Consider the following 19155-nt stretch of genomic DNA (forward strand, 5'->3'; position numbering starts at 1 on the left):
AGCCCTTACCTTCCTCTCCCTCCACAAGGGCTACTTTTCTGCATCCTTGCCACACATAGGGCTGCCATATCCCGCCGGGGGGGCGGGACAATCCCGGTTTGGGCGGTGCTGTCCCGGTCCCAGTCCGGTTTGGCGCCCAAACCAGGACGGCCCCACCCACCGCGGCCACCTCAGCCCTTGCGGCAGCTCCAAGGCCTTGCTGAGGCCTGGGAGGGCTCTCCGCGGTCAGAGCTCCAGCTGCTGAGATGCTCCCTCCCGGGCCCCAGCGAGGACTTGGAGGCGGCTCCGCGGTCAGAGCTCCGGCCGCGGGGTCCTCCAAGGCCTCCGCGAGGCCAGGGAGGAGGAGGAGGCTGCTTCCCACTGCGGCGATCACCGTGTTGAGGAGCAGCCTCCGCCTTCTTCCCGGCCTGGGAGCCAGGCCCAGGCTTGCTCCTAAGCTGGGGAGGAAGTGGAGACTGCTCCCATCGCGGCGATCGCCACGATGGGAGCTGGCCTCTGCCTCCTTCCCGGCTTGGGAGCCAGGCCCAGGCTTGCTCCTAAGCCGGGGAGGAAGCGGAGACTGCTCCCATCGCGGTGATTGCCACGATGGGAGCCGGCCTCTGCCTCCTTCCCGGCCTGGGAGCCAGGCCCAGGCTTGCTCCTAAGCCGGGGAGGAAGCGGAGACTGCTCCCATCACGGCGATTGCCACGATGGGAGCCGGCCTCTGCCTCCTTCCTGGCCTGGGAGCCAGGCCCAGGCTTGCTCCTAAGCTGGGGAGGAAGCGGAGACTGCTCCCATTGCGGCGATCGCCACGATGGGAGCCGGCCTCCGCCTCCTTCCCGGCCTGGGAGCCAGGCCCAGGCTTGCTCCTAAGCTGGGGAGGAAGCGGAGACTGCTCCCATCGCCGCGATCGCCGCGATGGGAGCCAGCCTCCGCCTCCTTCCCGGCCTGGGAGGAAGCCTGGGCTGGCGATCGCGGAGCCCTGGAAGGCCTCGCCAGGGGCTTGGGAGACACTGTCTCCCAAGGCCCCGGCGAAGCCTTCAAGCGGCTCCATGATTGCGGAGTCTTCCAAGGCCTCACTGGGGCCTGCGAGACGCTGTCTCCCAGGCCCCAGCGAGGCATTGGACAATGTTTAAAATGTAGGACCTTTTTTTAAAAATTTCCTGGCCAGGAAATTTTTTTTAAAAAAGGTCCTACATTTTAAAACATTGTCCTACATTTGTCCCGGTTTGGAGGTCCTCGGGGATGGCAACCCTAGCCACACATAAATTATCACCCATGCATATTCTGTCTGAGCACCTGCCCACATTCATGCATCAGCAGGCACACAATATTCTGCCTCACACACACACAACTCGGGGAAAGGCCCACAAAAGTCTCACCTGTCACCAGGCAATTTCCAGTGACAAATAAATATGAGACATTTGAATCCAGGTTTCACAGTGGCTTTGGCCAAGTCAAGCTTTCCTCCTGCTCCTCCATTCATTTCCTGGTTTTTCCCTCTGGAAAGGTGAGGGGCTGAGCCTTTCAGGTGAGGGGTTGAGCCTTTCTCAGGGGGTCCTTGTGATATTAACTCTAATCCATTACTGATTTCCTCTGCCTCGCTTTCAGAGCAGTCCAGCTCCACCCTGTCTCCCACCCAGCGCAGTGTATTAATCTTTAATTAGCTGTGTGATTCTCTTGAGGACATTCTTGGGAAATAGCTGTTTTCCTTCTGAATGGCAGGATGCAAAATGTCACTCCCCAGATTGAATGCCTCCATCAAAACATGCGGCTCTCATTTAAACTTGCCCTTTGCTGTCACTGTCAATGAGTCCCTGGCCTTTGTCACAGCCCTCTCCAGAGCAGCCCTTGCCTCCCTCCCCAGTGCCCCCTGGAACTCTAGGGAAAGCAGTAATAAGTTTAAATTGCAGGAAGAAATCTAAAGGTTAACTAGAAGGAGGCATTTTTGAAATATTAGGAGGCTTATGCACTGGGAAGAATGTTTGGGATGGCTTCAGCAAAAGGGTCTCAGTTTGGTAAAACTGCACATGCTTTGTGTTTGGAAGGTCTTAGGTACAATCTCTCTAGTTAAAGAACAAGACAGAGCCTGCCCTAGCATTAGATAAGAGTGGGGCGGCTGCCAGAGTGTGAAGCATAATTCAGTATGTAACCTATTACAAAAGTAATTTGTTGCTCTTACCATTATAAGAAAAGGTTAGTGAGCTGTTGCAGCGCTTACTGTGTTGTTCACTGATTTTCCATTTTTATTACCATTTCAAAAAAGTATTTGGATAGATTAAAGGGGTAGCATAGAACCTGCTTGTGAAATGCTTAAAAAGTATGAGTGCAGACAACATGAGCAACAAATAGAGATGGCTTGTATGTATAAAGGAGAAGAGAAAGAGCGGGGGGGGGGGGGGGGGAGAAAGGACACAGAGAGCTGGAAAATCCAGAGAAAAGCAGAATTTGGACAAGGGACTTTTGCTAAAAATAATGATATAGCAGACATAGCAGCTTTTCAATCTTGCTTAAATCTGTGAGACACCTAGTTTTCCATTGTCTGCCAGTAATGGTTTAACCACAAGTTTTCCATTTTTCTGACTTTGTTATTCTTACCTCAGTGGGGAGGAAGCACTCCTTTTGGAATGCAACCCCACATGCACATGCTCTCAATAAAACAGTAAATGCTCCTAAAACTTATGAATCTGATTTGACAAAATGCACATTAAAAGTAACTAATGGCAATCTATATTCAGAGATATAGCCTTGTTAAACTGTATCAGCATGCAAAGAGATCCCGTAGCAACTTTGAGACTGAGATGGAGAATTTTGTAGCACAAACTTTTGTGCATTTGATGGAGTAGACTGAGTTCACAAAAGCTCATGCTACAAACATCTTTATCTCGGCCACAAAGAAGCTACACAATCTCTTTGTATACTGATATAGATTAACAATGTAGATAGCTTTTAGTTAGTCGTTATATATAAAGGATATTTAGAAAAATGTCATTTGTTACATCAAACAAATTAATGTCCCTCCCACTTATTATATTATTTTTGAAATATAATTTCATTATATCCTCATTATAAACAAACAAACAGAAAGCTTTCACAGCTAAATTTAGTTCATCATTTGCAAGTTTTGAAGATGCCCAAAGGCAGCTGATGACGTTATTGGTCACATCCCTTTTAAAATGATAGAGAGAGAAGTGATCCAATAATTGAAGTGTCACAACACTGCTGGGTCTAGCTACCATTTTAATTTCTCATAATGCTCAGAGTGATGCTCTATTTGAAACACTGGCAGGGTGCTACATTTGGGACACTGCCACCTCCACACCCCAAAAAGGAATTCTGTCCTGCACTGATATTTACCTTAAATTCTCAGTTTTCTAGCACAGCAGTAACTTAAAATTTATTAGCAAAACAATTAGGTTTAACATAAACATAACACATGTAGGAGTTCAAAGTGTGAATGAGTTTCGATGTCTCACTTTCTGCAACACTGGAAATTTGTGAAGGGACATAAAATTTCATTGGGGGCAGTATTCTTATTTCATACTCACCAGCATTTCATAGATGAAAATTGGGAAAGATGTGGCCAAATAACATCAGAGTGTGGTCAAGATGGCAAAGGTTATTAATGAGGAAGAATACACCAGCTAGAAGAGGTCAGACAAATTTGCCTTTGCCTTAGGGTTGCCATTAGTCAGGGCCTCCAAACCGGGACAAATGTAGGACAAAATTTTCAAATGTAGGACCTATTTTTTTGGGTCCTACATTTCAAAAAGAGCCTCACTGAGGGGAGGATTCCTTCTGTGCTTGGGCTCCGTTCACAGAGCCCAAGTGGAGAAGGAATCCGCCCCCAGGGAGGCATTCTTTTCCCCTTGGACTCCGTTTTTGCCAACAGAGCCCAAGGGGAAAAGAATCCCTCCGCTCAGCGAGGATTCCTTCTCCGCTTGGGCTCCATTCACGGAGCCCAAGTGGAGAAGGAATCCGCTCCCTTTCCCAGCCTCTGTGGAGGCTTGGCCTTCACAGAGGCCAGGAAAGAGCCAAGAGCGTGCCCGCGATCGCGGCGATCATGGGCGGCCCCCTGCCTTTCCCGGCCTCTGTGGAGGCTTGGCCTTCACAGAGGCCGGGAAAGAGGGAGCAGAGCCAGGCCGCCTCCCTCGGCGGAGGAGGCCAAGCAGGGAAGGGGCCTCTCTCATGCGAGGCTCCTTTCCCTGCCTGGCGTCCGTCGCAGGAGGGTGTCCCGGGGGCAGGGCCAAACCAGGGCGGGACCGTGCGGACCCGCCCCAAACCGGGAAAGTCCCGCGCCCAGGCGGGAGATGGCATCCCTACTTTGCCTAAGCTTGCAGGGAAGGGCAAGATTCTGCCCTCTTGTCTCCTTTCCTTCTGCTGAGTTGAATGCAAACTACTTTTGCTCTTTGAACGTAGTTTGCATGGATGGAAATAAGCTAAGAACAATGGGGGCAAGGCGGAGGAGGAGAGAGAAACTAGGACATTTTTAAAGCAGCTGAAAAAGTGGGATAACAAAGGATTAATCAGGACTGTCCCTGCAAAATCCAGACACTTGCGGGATAAGTTACAGTCAGTCAGTCCTCCGCATTTGTGGGTTTGACTTTTTGGGGATTTGATTATTCACAGATTATTCATTGCCACTGCTGCCCTATGCCATTTTTAATAGGGACTACAAATCACACAAGACTAAACGTGTGGCAAGGCTTGTAAAGCCCTATTAAAAATGTCAGAGGCAGCAGTGCATGCAGCAGCAAGCGTCACCAGCCGCCTGCTTTTCCTTGTGAAGGAATCTTGATCCCTTAAAGGCATCCAGGATGGAATTAATGAATCTGTGACTTGTACTTTTTGTGTGTGTTACATATGGTTTGTGGGGTTTCAGATTTAAGTATTAATGGTTTTTCCCCTTTTGTAGGGGCCCTGTACCCCTAAACCCAGAGAATGTGGAGAGCTGACTGTATTTGGAAATACAGTCCTCATTTCTGTCCCACCCCAATAACTACACTCTTGACCTTCTGAGAAATTAAAATGGCAGCTAGAGCTTAGAGTTGGAACTACTGCCTCTACTTCTTGCTAAGTAAAGGCCCAGCAAAGACAATTTGCAACCTGAATTGGATCAATACATTGCATGTCATCTCAGCAAAATCATGGTACCCAGAGCCAGACAAAATATTTCAGCAACTGAAGCAGAAATACTGACAAACTTTTTTTCTCAACCCCTGACAGTAAAAATATAATAGAAGCAAAAGAACTAGGTGTTTTATTGCCCTTTGTTGAAGGCCATGTTGGGGAAGGCTAATATAAGGTGAACAGCTTTCCGTGCTTGGAAGTATTACTTTTTGGACTATAGTTTCAAAACAGTTCCCCTTGCCAGCATGGCCTGGCTGTGGGGGATTCTGGGAACTGTGATCATAACACAGTTTTCCATGCTCTGGAAATTCCTCCATTTCTCCCAGGTGTTTCATGCTCCAGCAAGCAAGGAAATCCTCTGCCCAAACAAAAAACCAGCCAAACAAGGCCTTTTCAGAAAAATAGATAAAATTCTTGAGAAGTTAATTTTAGGAGGTATAACAAATTATTCAACAGTATCACTCACACAAGGAAAAAAGATTCAAGCCCTAAAAGGCAAAAAGATCTGGTAGATCTGGTGGAAGGCAAGAAACTCCTTAATTAGATCTTTTTCTTTAGGAATAATTCTCTACCACGTTACAGATTCCTCATGTAATAGATTTTCTTTTTTTCTGTAGCCTAGACATCAAGACTGAGAAAAGGTAATAGTGGTCGTTGCTGATTTCTTCACATTTTTTAAGGTTTTGGGGCAGTAATATCTAGGGTTGCTTGAGTAAAAACTGGAGAGGGCTCCTATATCTTTAATGGTTGTGTAGAAGAGGGAACTTCCACAGGTGTTGATCATTGCCTGACTGCTGAAATTCCCTTTTCTACACAACCATTAAAGATACAGGCGCCTTTTCTAGTTTACTGTCTAGTAAGCCTAAGCATCAGATGTGTGCATGTGTTTGCATCAGGATGTGTTGTTGCTGTTTAAAAAATCCTTCAAACCTATCTGACCAGATGTGACAAACAGATAGAAACAATATGTATTTTCTGCACCATTGGGCGGGGGGGGGGGGGGCTCTCTCTTTCTCTCGAGAATTTTTTCTTGTGGGTCAGTAGCCAATGAAACAAAGGGGCTGTTTTTCTACTATTTAGGTTTTAAAGCATGGGTAGCTATACCCTGACTCTTTTACTTTGTTTGTTATTTACATATCCTGTATTCCTTCTCATAAGCTCAGGGCAACATGTTTGGCTATCTTCCTCCACATTTTATCCCCACAACAACACTGTAAAGTAGGTCAGGATGAGAAAGAGTAACTAAGGCTCGTTACAGACCGCCCAAAAGGGTGGTCTACCGCCGCCCTTTTTTGCTGCGTGAGGGAGTAGCCCCAGACAAACCATGCGGCTCCCCCATGCAGCAAAAAGATGCCACAAAAAGCGGCTTCTTTTTCCGGCATGGTTGTGATGCCGCAAGGCATCAATGACGCCCTTGCGGCATCACAAAGGCGCTGAGATGTGCGGACGCTAGGCATCCATCACGTCAAAATGGCAGTGCCCATGCGTATAGGGCGCCACCATTTTGACACCCTCGTTACATGCGAGGGGCAAGGTGCATCAGGAAGCGCCGCCCCTCATGCATAACAACAGCGCCCAATAGGGCCCGTCTATAAAGCGCCTAAGGCCGCATGCAGACAGGCCAAAATAAAGCTGCTTTGGGCCACTTTGGAGCTATGCTGTTTACATGATGCATGCATCCTAAGAGTCCAGAAGCTGCATCAAAGCTGCGCTCCAGTCCTTAGGACTAGATCGTGGCTTCGGTGTGGCTTCCGTACTCTTAGGACGCATGCATCATTTAAATAGCATACCTCCAAAGTGGCCCGAAGCAGCTTTATTTTGGCCTGTCTGTATGGGGCCCATGTCATCCAGTGAACCAAACTAAAACCACTTTGTTCTCCCCTGGATCTGCTTAAAATGCTGAACTCTACCTCTACTTCACCACAAGACCTGCTGTGAGACTTCATTCATATTACACAATTACATCACTTTGATTCTACTTCAACTGTAATAGGCACATCCCCTGGAATCCTGGGATTTGCATTTTTGTTGTTGTTGTTAACTGCCTTCAAATCAGCCTTGACTTATGGTGACCCTATGACTGAGACATCTCCAAGATACCCTATCCTTGAAGGCCCTGTTCACTTCTTGCAGATTCATGGCCATGGCTTCCTTGATTGAGTCTATTCAACTATAATGTGGCCATCCTCTTTTACTGCAGCCCTCCACACTACCTAGCCTCCTCTGCTAGTGAGTCATTCCTTGTGATGATAGGACCAAAGTATGACAGTCTCAGTTTAGTCATCTTGGCTTCCAGGGAGAGTTCAGGATTGATTTGTGCTAGGAACCAACAATTAGTCTTTTTAGCAGTCCATGCTATCCATAGAACTCTTCTCCAGAACCACATCTCAAATGAATTGATTTTCTTCCTACCAGCTTTCCTCACTGTCCAGCTCTCATATGCATACATAGTAATGGCAAATACAATGGCATGGACAATTTTAGCTCAAGTATTCAGTGAAATATCTTTGCACTTCAGGATATAGCTGCCCTTCCAAGTCCCAGTCTTCTGTTTTCTTCACTGCAGTCTCCATTATGATCAATGACTGATCCAAGGTATGGAAAATCTTTGACTATTTAAGTTTCTTCTTCATTTATGTTCTAGTTATGTGATTTGCACTTTGCAATTTTGGGAGTGATATTTAGAATTCACAGCCACAGAGGACTTAGACTACAAATCACAGAATTCCAGAGAATGTTGCCATAGCATTTAAAATAGAATTAAAGTGCTATAATTGCATAGAGTGAATGGACCCTAGGTTCTCTCTCCCTTCTCCCCCATCTCAATACAGGAGGCTCCTCCATCAGGCCCCATCCATGAACAAGAATTACTTTATTCAAGAGCTCATATCGTGAATCTTCTTTCAAACTGAGAAGTCTCCACTTGCCTTTATAGTCTCTGCATCAGAATGTAAACTTCTCTCTCCCCCTCAAAAGAGCAGTTAATGCAAATTTCAGAAAATTACAGAAAATTTAATTAAAAGGTTGTTCATGGTTTGCTTTCATGTCAGCCACATAAAGTACAAGAGATACTGTTTGTTGGATTAGGCTGCAAGTGGGGAAGAATCTGTTACTTCCCAGATATGCATTTGTCTGTCTGTATGTGTGTGGACTCCAGCTCCTATCACACCATGCAACACGATCAATGTTAAGGAATGATGGGACATTTAGTCCAGCAACGTCTGGGGGAAGAGGGAACAGGTTCCCTGCTACACTGCTGTGTTCTAATGCAGAAAATTCAGCATAAAGAAGCATTATCTATCCAGTTCTAATGTGTTCAATGCTGAGTAGAGAAGATAAAATTTGTGTGGGCTAGTCAGATGCAAATTTAATTACATAAAATAAATATAATTATTTTTAGTGTTTAGCCTAGTGGGGAAAAATGTGACCAGGTGGATACTTTCTGTGGATCATGGGCAGTTTCAAATCCCTTGCTATCCCTTGGAATATTTTATGAACTTTAAACTTGATTTGGACTGCCAGATGTCAGCACAGAAGACGCCATGAAATGGAGAACTGTTCTTTGTAAAAGAGCATGTATAGCCACCTTAATCCATCTGTGTTTGTCACTTGTCAAACAGGCTTCCCCTCAGCCAAAAATTATTTATCAGGACTCTTTAAAGAAAGAAGGGATATATTGTGCTATAGTTTGGGCTGACATGAATTAAAAAGAGAAGGATCAACAGCAGGGAGGCTTGAGAGGGGAGCCTCACTTGCTTACAGTGTAGGTACAGGGGCACAGGGAGGAATGGGAATATTAAGAAATCTGCTCTTAATATTTCCCTTCATTCTGCAAATTAATAACTTAACTTAAACATCTAGTGATATGCCAAAGAAGAGAGCCAACAAAGTAACCAAGGGAATGCAGACACAGCAAACATATGAGTTCTATGTGTGTGAACAATTTTCAGTGTCTCATTCGCTGCAATGCTAGGGATTTGGGGAATGAAGGGAAATTTTCCTTTTTGGGGGGCAGAATTCTTGCAGGGGGCAATGCCATTATTTTGCCTCCCCTTACTACAATCTCTGCCTAATATATCAATCTCAACCAAATACCAAAATAGCATTTCCCACCCTTTAAGAGATTCAGATGTGTGTGAGCAGAGATGGTAGTGGTAAATAAATATTAAATTTTGAGTTTTTAATTATTAATGCCAGTTTTTTTGCTAATAAATCAATCAAAACTAAATATCAAGTTTTATATCATTAGAATAATGCACTTATTTGGCAATACTATGAGCCCTCTTAAACCTGCAACAGCTTAGGGCTTCAGCTTGTCTTAGTCCAATCCCCAGCACTCTCCTGATGTGCTGGATACCTACCATCACCTGTCGGTGACACCCCTTTTTCAGGGATGATAAGAATTGTAGTCTAACGCATATGGAGAGTGAGGTGAGAATTTGGGGAAGGCTGAGCTAGAGTCTCTCTATCAAAAAACCAGACTTCTGCCTCCAAGGCAATCCTTCTACTTCGTTTTCATCATTTTATGCCCCTTGCTTAAGAAATAATAATTTAAAAAATCCCTGATGTGCTTTGATCAGCTCAGCCACTGCTGTTTCCTTTTTGTTGGCCTACTCTCCTGCTGCTGTTAAACTGTCTCTCCCTCCCTCTCTTTCTCACCTGTCATTTATCTCTTCCTGTAAATCCGTGAGCTGACAGCTACTTGTCATATGCTTCAAAAGGCTTTAAAAGGAAGAGCTTGTTTCATTGCAAAGGATCAACAGACATCACTGATGACAAGATGAAAATGGATGAGAACATATTTCATTAGGTACTGTTGCCTAATTAAGAGATCTAGCTGGGTATGTGTTTAAAATGTGTGCCATATACCAGTTTCTGGTCCTTCCTTTTAAAATGTTCTGCCCCATTGAAATACTGCATTGGTTTGTCAGTTCTTGGTGTTCAGTTTGAGGGTGGTCATGGGCAAGGTGCCTTGCACTTTCTCCCTCACTTCCATAGTGGTGGGTCCAACAAAAGTTTACCAAGGCCACTGTAGGGATAGATCACAGTGGACAAGATGCAATGCAATTTTTGAAATAATAATTTAAATAGAAATATAATTCATATAACAACATACTATTCACTTGTCCCAATTTGGCAGGGACAGTCCTCTGTTAACCCTCTGTTGTCCTACTTTGTTAGGAATAAATTCTTCCAGAACACAGTCACACAGCCTGAAAAACCCACAGAAAATGATATCAGTATTGTTTAATAGGCAAAAAAATGGTATGTAAGTTTTGTTACATACTTATGCATATATGTGAGTATATGTGTGATGTGTTTTGTATTTTTATTACTTAATAAAAATTTTCTATTAAAAAAAACAGATCAAGCCCAAAATACCCCTAGAAGCCAAGATGATCAACCTGAGGTTGTCATACTTCAACCACATCATGAGAAGGGAAGACCGATTAGAAAATTAGAAAAGCATCACTGGCAGCCCATGGGCCACACTTTCTATGCACTTGATGTCAGGTTTTTCTCAGAAGTGGTTGGCAGTCTCTGTCAGTAAAGCAGTAAATCTTGTTCAGACTGTAGTCTGAAGTGGCTTCCATGTCAGAGGGAAGTGTATCCAGTCTGGTTTAGCTCTGAACTTTAAAGGAGGTATTCAAAATGGGCTCAACACCTTGGAAAGCTCTGTTTAAATTTGGTCTAAAGCTTGGACTCATTGTTCTACTGATATGGAAGTCACCACATGCTTCTGAGAGTTCCTGTTCAGTTTCCCAAGAAATACACCAGTTTGAAACTTCTTTAAGTGCCCCGGTTCAGTGCTAAGGAGTCCTGGGAACTGTAGTTTATTGTGGCACCAGAGCTCTCTGACAGAGAAGGCTAAATGTCCCACAAAACTACAGTTCCCAGAATTCTCCAGCATTGAACCAAGGCACTTAAAGTGGTCTCAAACTGGACTATTCTTGTAGTGTGCTGTGGACCCAACTTGCTACCACCCCCCCCCCCCCCCGGGGGCAGCATTCTTTCAGGTCCCTCTTAAATATAGCCATGGCTTTACATCCATCTTCAGGTCAGCTGCAGGAACAAAACTCTCCCATTAACTTGGGTAAATCCTTACATCAAACTGAATTATTAATGGGGTTGCCATTAGACTGGTGTAGAGGAGAGGAGAAGACACTGTGCTTGTAAAAGTAAAATGGATGGGCCACGGAGTACTCTCTCAGGAGCAGTCTGGAGTAAGAGATGAGCTCTCCAGACAGCAAACCCAGCCAGACTCTATGTGATGATGGATGCTGAGGGGAGAAGGATAAATAATGAATCCTTTCACCACCATCAGTGGAGCATTGCCAAGGATCAGGCAGACCCTCAGGATGGGATCTAAAGTGGTGGTGAACTCAGCATGCAGAGAGTCTTGTATTCCACAACCCACTTCATCCAGTCTCTCATTTTAAAAAATGGTAGGTGACTAGAATGTTGCTTGAAATCTGCTTGAAATCTCAAGTGTCATGGACAGTGAGATTCTTTTATAGGGAACTCTTGGACCTAAATCCCTGGTATGTGTAGTCTTCTTAATGATAAGGGGAATTGATTCGGCCTATGTTTAGAGATTTTCTGTTTGTTACTTCAAAGGCTCACATGTAAGTTTCTGGCATTCTTGAAGGTAAGCCTTGGTTCAAGTTAAACTCTTATTTTTGTTTATGGCACAACCCAGCATAAAAGTCCTTATGACTTCAAGCACAGTATCTTTTGGTGGAATCAGTTCTTCTCACACACTTCACTGACAGCCATGGTGTACCTGCTAACCAAAGCCTGTGGACAATCTCATTACATACTTTAGGCAGTAGGTGACACTGGGTCTAATTATATCTGAGTGGAGTTTCCTGCATGTCAACTGCTTTATAAGTGATCAGATGGCCACATGTCTTGCTTTCAAATAGTCCTCTATCTCAATGACTTCCAGAGAGACCTCTGCTGGAGGCCATAATCTATTTCAGGGATGGCAGTGTGGCTCTCGGACACTTCCAATGCTGCCCATGCAGGGGGAGAAATGGAGTAAAGGTGGCATGTCTCTGGGCATGTGATTGACAGTCATGTCTATTTTGGGCTCTGAATAACCTTTTTAAAAAGTTGACCTTCTGGTAACTTCTAGTTTTGAAAAATGGGCAGGGATAGCCTGCCAAGGTCCAAGGGACTGCCAGAATAGCCCCAGACACACCCAGTTTTGACCACTCCTTTTCTATTTGAAAGATTCATCAGTAAAAGTACAATTTAAAGATTAAAAAAATCATAAGATGGAAAAGCAGAAAGAAATGCTTTTGGGGGGAAATGGACCTTTATATTTCCTGCTAAACATGGCTGGTAAATAGCTACTGGCTAGTATCCATGTCATTACCAATGCAGCTCAATGGCAGAGCATATGTTATGCATGCAGACAGTTCCAGGTTCCATTCCAACTATCCGCATATAGGGCTAGGAAATTAAAATCCTGGGAAACTACAGCTAGAGATAGCTAGATGGAACAGAAAACACGACTTGGTATATGTTACCTTACTATCTTTCTTCCTACATTTGAATAGTATTTTTAAAAGTCCAGATTTTGCACTTGTAGTAGTAGTTGCTGCTATTGGTGTTAAGGTGAAATTTGAGCATACCTACATATATAATAGAGAGTCAATGTGAAGTAGTGGTTTGAGCATTGGTCTACAACTTTGGGCACCAGGGTTTGAATCCTCACTTGGCTTTAGAAACCCACTGGATGACCTTAGGCAAGTCACACACTTTCAGCCTCAAGGGAAGGCAAACCTCTTCTGAACAAATCTTGCCAAGGAAGTACCATGATATGTCACCATAGGTGGCCTTAGAATCACCAAAAGTCAGAAACAACTTGAAAGGCTCACAACAACAAACATATACTGTATACTGCTTTAATAGATTCAGCTTTCAAATATTCAACAGCTGGATATGCTGTCTGAATCTAGAACAGAATTAAAGACCAATCTCTTTCAGAAGGCCCATCCAGATGATTTTAAATTATGAATGTTTATATTATTAATTTAAAAATATGGATTGATTATTTTAACATGTATTGATTTTATATATTCTTTTAACTGGTGTCATTTGTTGTATTTTAATCTATTGTTGTTATATATATATATAGATGTAAGCCTGACTGAAGCATACAAGGTAAGAGCATAGATTGAAAACAGAGCTAACAAGTACATACTTGCCTTAGTGAATGTGAAGAATACCAGTAAAGATTCATTCAGTGATTGTTTAAGAGAACATGAAATCATGTATAGCTCTAAGCACTAATTGCATTCACTCTTGTACAAAGAGTTGCAAAATGCAATAGATGTACTCCCCCCCAAAAAATTACACAGGTTTCTGCTATATTAAAAAAAACCAATGCCCAACCTAGCAATTTTGTCACTGTATCTGTGTTCAATGGAAATGCTTGAGTTATTAATCACATACAGCAAGCAAAAGTAGCCAATATTCTAAACACCGTAAGCAGAGAAAAATGTGCAGGTGTTCAGTGCTTTACAACAAGATATGCTGACAGAAGTAGGCAAATAGATAATGCTGTATGGTAAGCAAAAATATGTAAATACATTAAGTGAACAGACAACGACATGCAAGCAACCAACAGGGTTCTAGGTAATAACCTGTTTCATGCAGGGTCTTCCTCATGGGCATAGCTTCATGAATTTAATCATCTTGGCTGCAGACAGCAACTTAATTGGCTGTTACAACTGTGAATATCTTATATTTTATTTCTTAAAACCCACCCATGGTTAATCTGAAAGCATCTGACTTAGGCTGCAGACAACCTGCTGTGACTGCAATTAAAAATGTGTCATCTACCTTTTGAAGATTTGTATCCTAAGTCTGGGCATGAGGCAAATGAGACATTTTAGGTTCAAGTTCATATTCTGTTCACAGGAAATTCCCCTGATTCAGGTGCTTCAGGTTAGAGTTGGGTCTTTTCTTAATCCTTAAAGGTTGACCATAGGGACCATCAAAGTTTCCTTTTATTTTCTGTGTTCTACCCATCTTCCTCAGTGTAATTTTGACTATGTATAAGGGAAACTGCAGAATAATTTAATGATTTGTCATATCTGGGAGCAGCTTGGGAACAGCACAGATTCACTATGACACCTAGGTCAGATTTGTACATAATAACATAAAGCAGGAGCACATGTGTTAATACCCACAACCACCCACAGGCAGCTTAGCAGAATCAGACATACATCCCAGACTGCGGTAGTTTCAACGTGGTAGACGAATCGTAAATCTGTTCCTAGGAAGCCTTCCTCCAACCCCTTTTTCCAAATAGATATCCCAGATGAGACAGGAAATGTCTCCATCCAGTAACATTTTGGATTCTGAGGTTGGAGCTGGTAGGAGTGAATGTTTCCCCAGAACACAAGCCAGACATGCATGTAATCTGCATGAGGTGAAGCACAGAATTATGTATGAGTGGTTCAATTAGTGCGGTTGATCTCCTTGACTAGCTATAACCCTAATCCAGCAGCCCCTTTTGTTCATGTGGATTTCATCTGCTGAATGAAGGTATAAGAAGATACCTATGCTTGAGTCTAGCAGTCTGAAAAATGGAGTGAAAGAAGGCATAAGTCTGAGCTTGGAAAAGTTCCTTTTTGGGACTACAACTCTCTGAATCCTCCCAGCTAGCATGGCCAAGATTCAAGGAATTGTAATCCAAAAGGGGAACTTTTCCAGTCTTTAATAATTACAAATCAGTATGCCTGGGCAGAAGGAAAAAATACTCCCCCCCCCCAAAAAAAAAACACCCCTCTACGTATAGAAATCAACTGGACTTGGCTCTATCCTCTAGCACCTTGCTGTTGCCTTAAACCCAACATCCAGCACCCAAAGCAGTCATCTCCTCCTGCCAAATGGTAGGGCCAGCCCTATGAGTGCTTAGACTAATCACCATTTGTCAGCCTCACCTATTTGACAAGGTTGTTGCCAGGATAAAATAGAGGGGAAGAACAATATATGGTGCCCTGAAACCATACAAAATGAAAAGAATCAATGCTATCCTTCATCTCCAAACAGCTGTAAAACTAGGATTTTCTTTTTTCCCCCAATTAAATATGTGCACATAACATGGTGTAGCCTTGTAAGAAGCAATAACATTACCAGTATGGACCAGTGGATCTGTTGCCACATGGGTGGCAAATCCACTTTCAGTTTTGCAGCTGCATCCTGATGCTCAGTTGTCCTCCTGGCAAAGGATCAGCCTTAGGAGAGCTGCCATACAACCTGGAGCAGTTGAGCAAGTGGAGCTGTAAAACCATACGTAGGACCACTGTGCCCCTGGAAACAAGCCCACCTGCCTCTATGTCCAGGCAACTGTGGGATAGAAGAGCTGGGAGAGGGGAAACACCTTGCAGTCTTCCTGCAGGTTTGTAAAATACTGTATCTTTATCCATGGATTCAAGCATTCATGGCTTGAACATATTCAAAAAATATATAAATTCCAAATTCTTTATTTTGCCATTTATATAAGGGACACCATTTTACTATGCTATTGTTTTTAAATGTGACTACAGACAGAGAACTGAAGGTTCTCATGGTGAGGCTTGCAAATAGAAGGGAGTCGGTTAACATAGTCTGTAAATCACAATGCTGTCGCTTGAAATCTCATCTCATACCAATACCTCACTAGGTAATATTTGGCAAGACACTATTCTTTTAGCCCCTTTTACCCTAAATATTTTGTCCTTTCATGCACAATTATTGTACTTGAAATACTTTATTCCAGCCTTCTCCAATCTGGTGTCCTCCAGATGTCTGAAACAAAAAAAAAAAACCCCATCATCCCTGACCACGAGCCATTCCTGGCTGAGCCTGATGAGCACTGCAGTCCAAACCACATGGAGGACCTGAGGTTATACAAGGTTGGTACATGTGGTATGTTTTGGAAACCTCAAAATATGCTGTTCCTGTGTTGCATTTTTATCTTCATTATTAAATGTTTGTTCTGTTTCCTCTCTTTAAAATTAATGCCATAGGCTGCTAATAATAAAATACAAATGAAACAACAAATTTGTAATTGAAACATTAAAATTCATCAGATAAAAACATATCCCTATAAAAACATCAAATAAAAATATGAGCACAGATTTCTTTAAAAAAAAAAACACTACAAAACCTTAGATTGCAGAAAAGGATACAGGTGTGCATCTGGGGCAGTGCAAAGCATATGTCTAAAACAGCATAACATAGCATAAGAAACCTAGCCCCTGAGGTGCTAACCTTAGTACTAATAAATCCCAAAGTGTAAAGGAAGCTAGGACAAGATACTGGGGATATGTTCAGGCACTCTGTCCTGATTATGTTTCAGATGCAACTGTCAGCCCTGGTTTGGTATTTTGGGAACTGACTCATCTGAAAGTTGGTTTTTGTCTCTCTTGGCTCTTTGGTGATTTCTCTTTATTGATTTCCCCCCTATCCGGAGTCAGCTTTCAACTGAAATCTTGTAGTGGCTGCTGCCATCTTTTTTCTTCCTTTCTTTCTTTGGCATACATTTCTGCCAGCACATCTGTGCATAGAAGAAATAATGAAAGAAAAACGGATGTATGTTGCACACAAGATGCAGGTAAATTACTAAAGCCCTGCATATGACTTTCCTCTGTGTCTAAAGATTTGATATGAGCTTGCAGTGCAGAGGTTTGCAGGATTTCTTAAAATAACAAATAAAAGCAGAATAGCTTCGCCTTCCTTTCCCCCCTGCCCTGCCAAATGCCAATACAGCAACTCTTCCAAGGTCAGATTATCAGACTGGTATTCGATACCCAGCATCTCTGCTGCCATTCTCTGCTGAAGTTAAGTAGCAGCCATTGATTTTGCATGGGAAGGTTATTTTTAGTTATTTTCAACTAGTGTTGCAAGGAGTGGAACAGACCTGAGGTCTCCCCAAGCCATCTTTTCTCATTCCTAAATTATCCTCCTCCTGAAGTTTTGGGAGCCACTGTCTCCCACCCGAGCAGTCTAGTATGATTATTTTTGTTGCTGTGTGCCTTCAAGTCATTTCTGACTTAGGGTGACCCTAAGGCAAACCTATTATGGGTTTTACTGGGGCTGAGAGTGTGTAATTTGCCCAAGGTCACCCAGTGAGTTTCTATGATATCCAGAATCATAGTCCGATGCTCCAACCACTACACCACAGTATCATCACTAGAACTTGGAAAAATAGCTTTGCGGACTGCAACTGCCAGGATACTTCAGCAAGCATTGATACTGGAACCTGGGAGTTGTTGTCGCAAAAGGTAAGTTCTCCAAGCTCTGATAATCACAGCCCAATGTTAGCTGTTTCTTGTTGATGTTAACTGTCCTTGAGTCCATCCTCAACCCATGGTGTCCCTGTGAATGAAACATCTCCAAGACCCCCTTTCCTCTACTACTCTGCTTAGTTCCTGTAATTTCATGCCCATGACCTCCCTGATTGAGTCTATCCATCTGGCATGTTGTCTTCTTCTCTTTCTACTGCCTTCTACCTTTCCTAGCATTATTATATAATCTAGAACCAGCAATCCATCTTTTGGCATTTTGATCTCAAATTGTATATTCCATGGCATCAGGACACAGATGATTTTCATATGTTACTTACTGTCCAGGCATGGTTCACAGACAGTTTGGTTTAACCCACATGGCTGGGCAACCCCTTCCCCGATATTACAAGTTTTGCAGCACTCTCCACTGGCAGTGAACTTTCCGGTGGGGCATTTCTCCTTGGCCCATGCAGACCCCTGTAGAAAGAGGACAAGAGAAGGTAAGGCATTTTTTATTCTCCACCATTAAAAGCAGGGATACCTAAGCCAGTATCCTGTTGGTGACATAGGCAAGCATGGCTTGGGAGTTACACACTTGCATATGTGCTTTTCATAACTTGAAAAACGAGGTATTTTTATAACTTTTTTGCCCCCTCCTTGTTTTTAGAAATGCACCTCCTCTTTTTTTCCTAAAGATTGGACTTGTTGGTTGGGGCTGATGGGAGCTAGAGGTCCAAAATGTCAGGAGAGCCACCAATGTGGCAGAAGCGCAGCTCTGAGCAAGAAAAGCATCCTTGTTTCGAATGCATTAGGGCCAACTTGGAATCACTGGCTGAAAATCCTGCTAATTTAAAAGTGCACAAAAGATTCAGCTCGGAATGAAATACCGGCTAGAATGAGAATGAGATAAATTCACAGCTCTAAGTGTATTGCTCTTCTCAATAAGAATAGACTCATTGAATCAATGAGATTTACAGAAGTATTGATTTCCATTCAGCAATCGGTTCTATGGATTTACTCTAGATGGGAACAACAACTGGATTTAGGTCTACTTTTATTTAATAACCACAACAGCATCTGCATGTCTGATGTTGCTTGATAAGCAAATGTGGGGGCAGGGGGGATTAATCTACAGCAGATAAGCCTGTGTCTGATCCTCTTTCCAAGTAGACAGCATAACAGCTATCTAAAAAGGAAGGAGTCTCCTTATGATCCTGAGAATACTAGATCTCATCTGATTTCAGAAGCTAAGCAAGTCAGGCCTGATTAATACTTGGATGGGAAACCTATACGTGTGTGTGGCACCTCCAAGTAAGGCTATGAAAGAGTTCTGCCTGAATCACTGGACAGCCACTCCCAATCAGGGCTGACAACAGAGGTTTGACTTAGTCTAGTGGTCTGACTTAGTATAAGGTAGCTTCCTATGTTTGCATGTTCCCCTCTCTTGCATTTTCTGTGTTTCTAATCTAAGTGTATCTCCTACCTAGAAAAAAAACAAACAGGTTATTGCAAGAACTTGTACAGAGAGAAATGGTCAGCCACCTCTTAAAGCAGATTATCCCATAGTATCACCACTGACACGGACTAAGGCTGCATCCACATTGTAGAAATAATCCTGTTTTACAACACTTTAACTGCCATGGTTCAATGTTATGGAATTCTGGGAACTGTAGTTTGTTGTGGCACTCTGACAGAGAAGGCTAAATTTCTCACAAAACTACAATTCCCCTAAATCCATAGCATTGAGCCATAGCAATTC

General features: G+C 43.2%; 1 protein-coding gene across 1 annotated transcript in view; it reads right to left on the reverse strand.

The window, feature by feature from the left end:
* Positions 1 to 19155, reverse strand: part of NGFR (nerve growth factor receptor) — a 62109-nt gene that overhangs the window by 25529 nt on the left and 17425 nt on the right. Inside the window, exon 2 of the mRNA XM_089531689.1 lies at positions 17735 to 17873. Within this exon, the coding sequence (XP_089387815.1) occupies positions 17735 to 17873 (139 nt within the window). The remainder of the gene's footprint in view (positions 1 to 17734; positions 17874 to 19155) is intronic.

Source organism: Sceloporus occidentalis, unplaced genomic scaffold, assembly GCF_023333645.1.
Source record: "Sceloporus occidentalis isolate IW3139 unplaced genomic scaffold, rSceOcc1.0.p SCAF_7, whole genome shotgun sequence".
Classification (NCBI taxonomy): domain Eukaryota; kingdom Metazoa; phylum Chordata; class Lepidosauria; order Squamata; family Phrynosomatidae; genus Sceloporus; species Sceloporus occidentalis.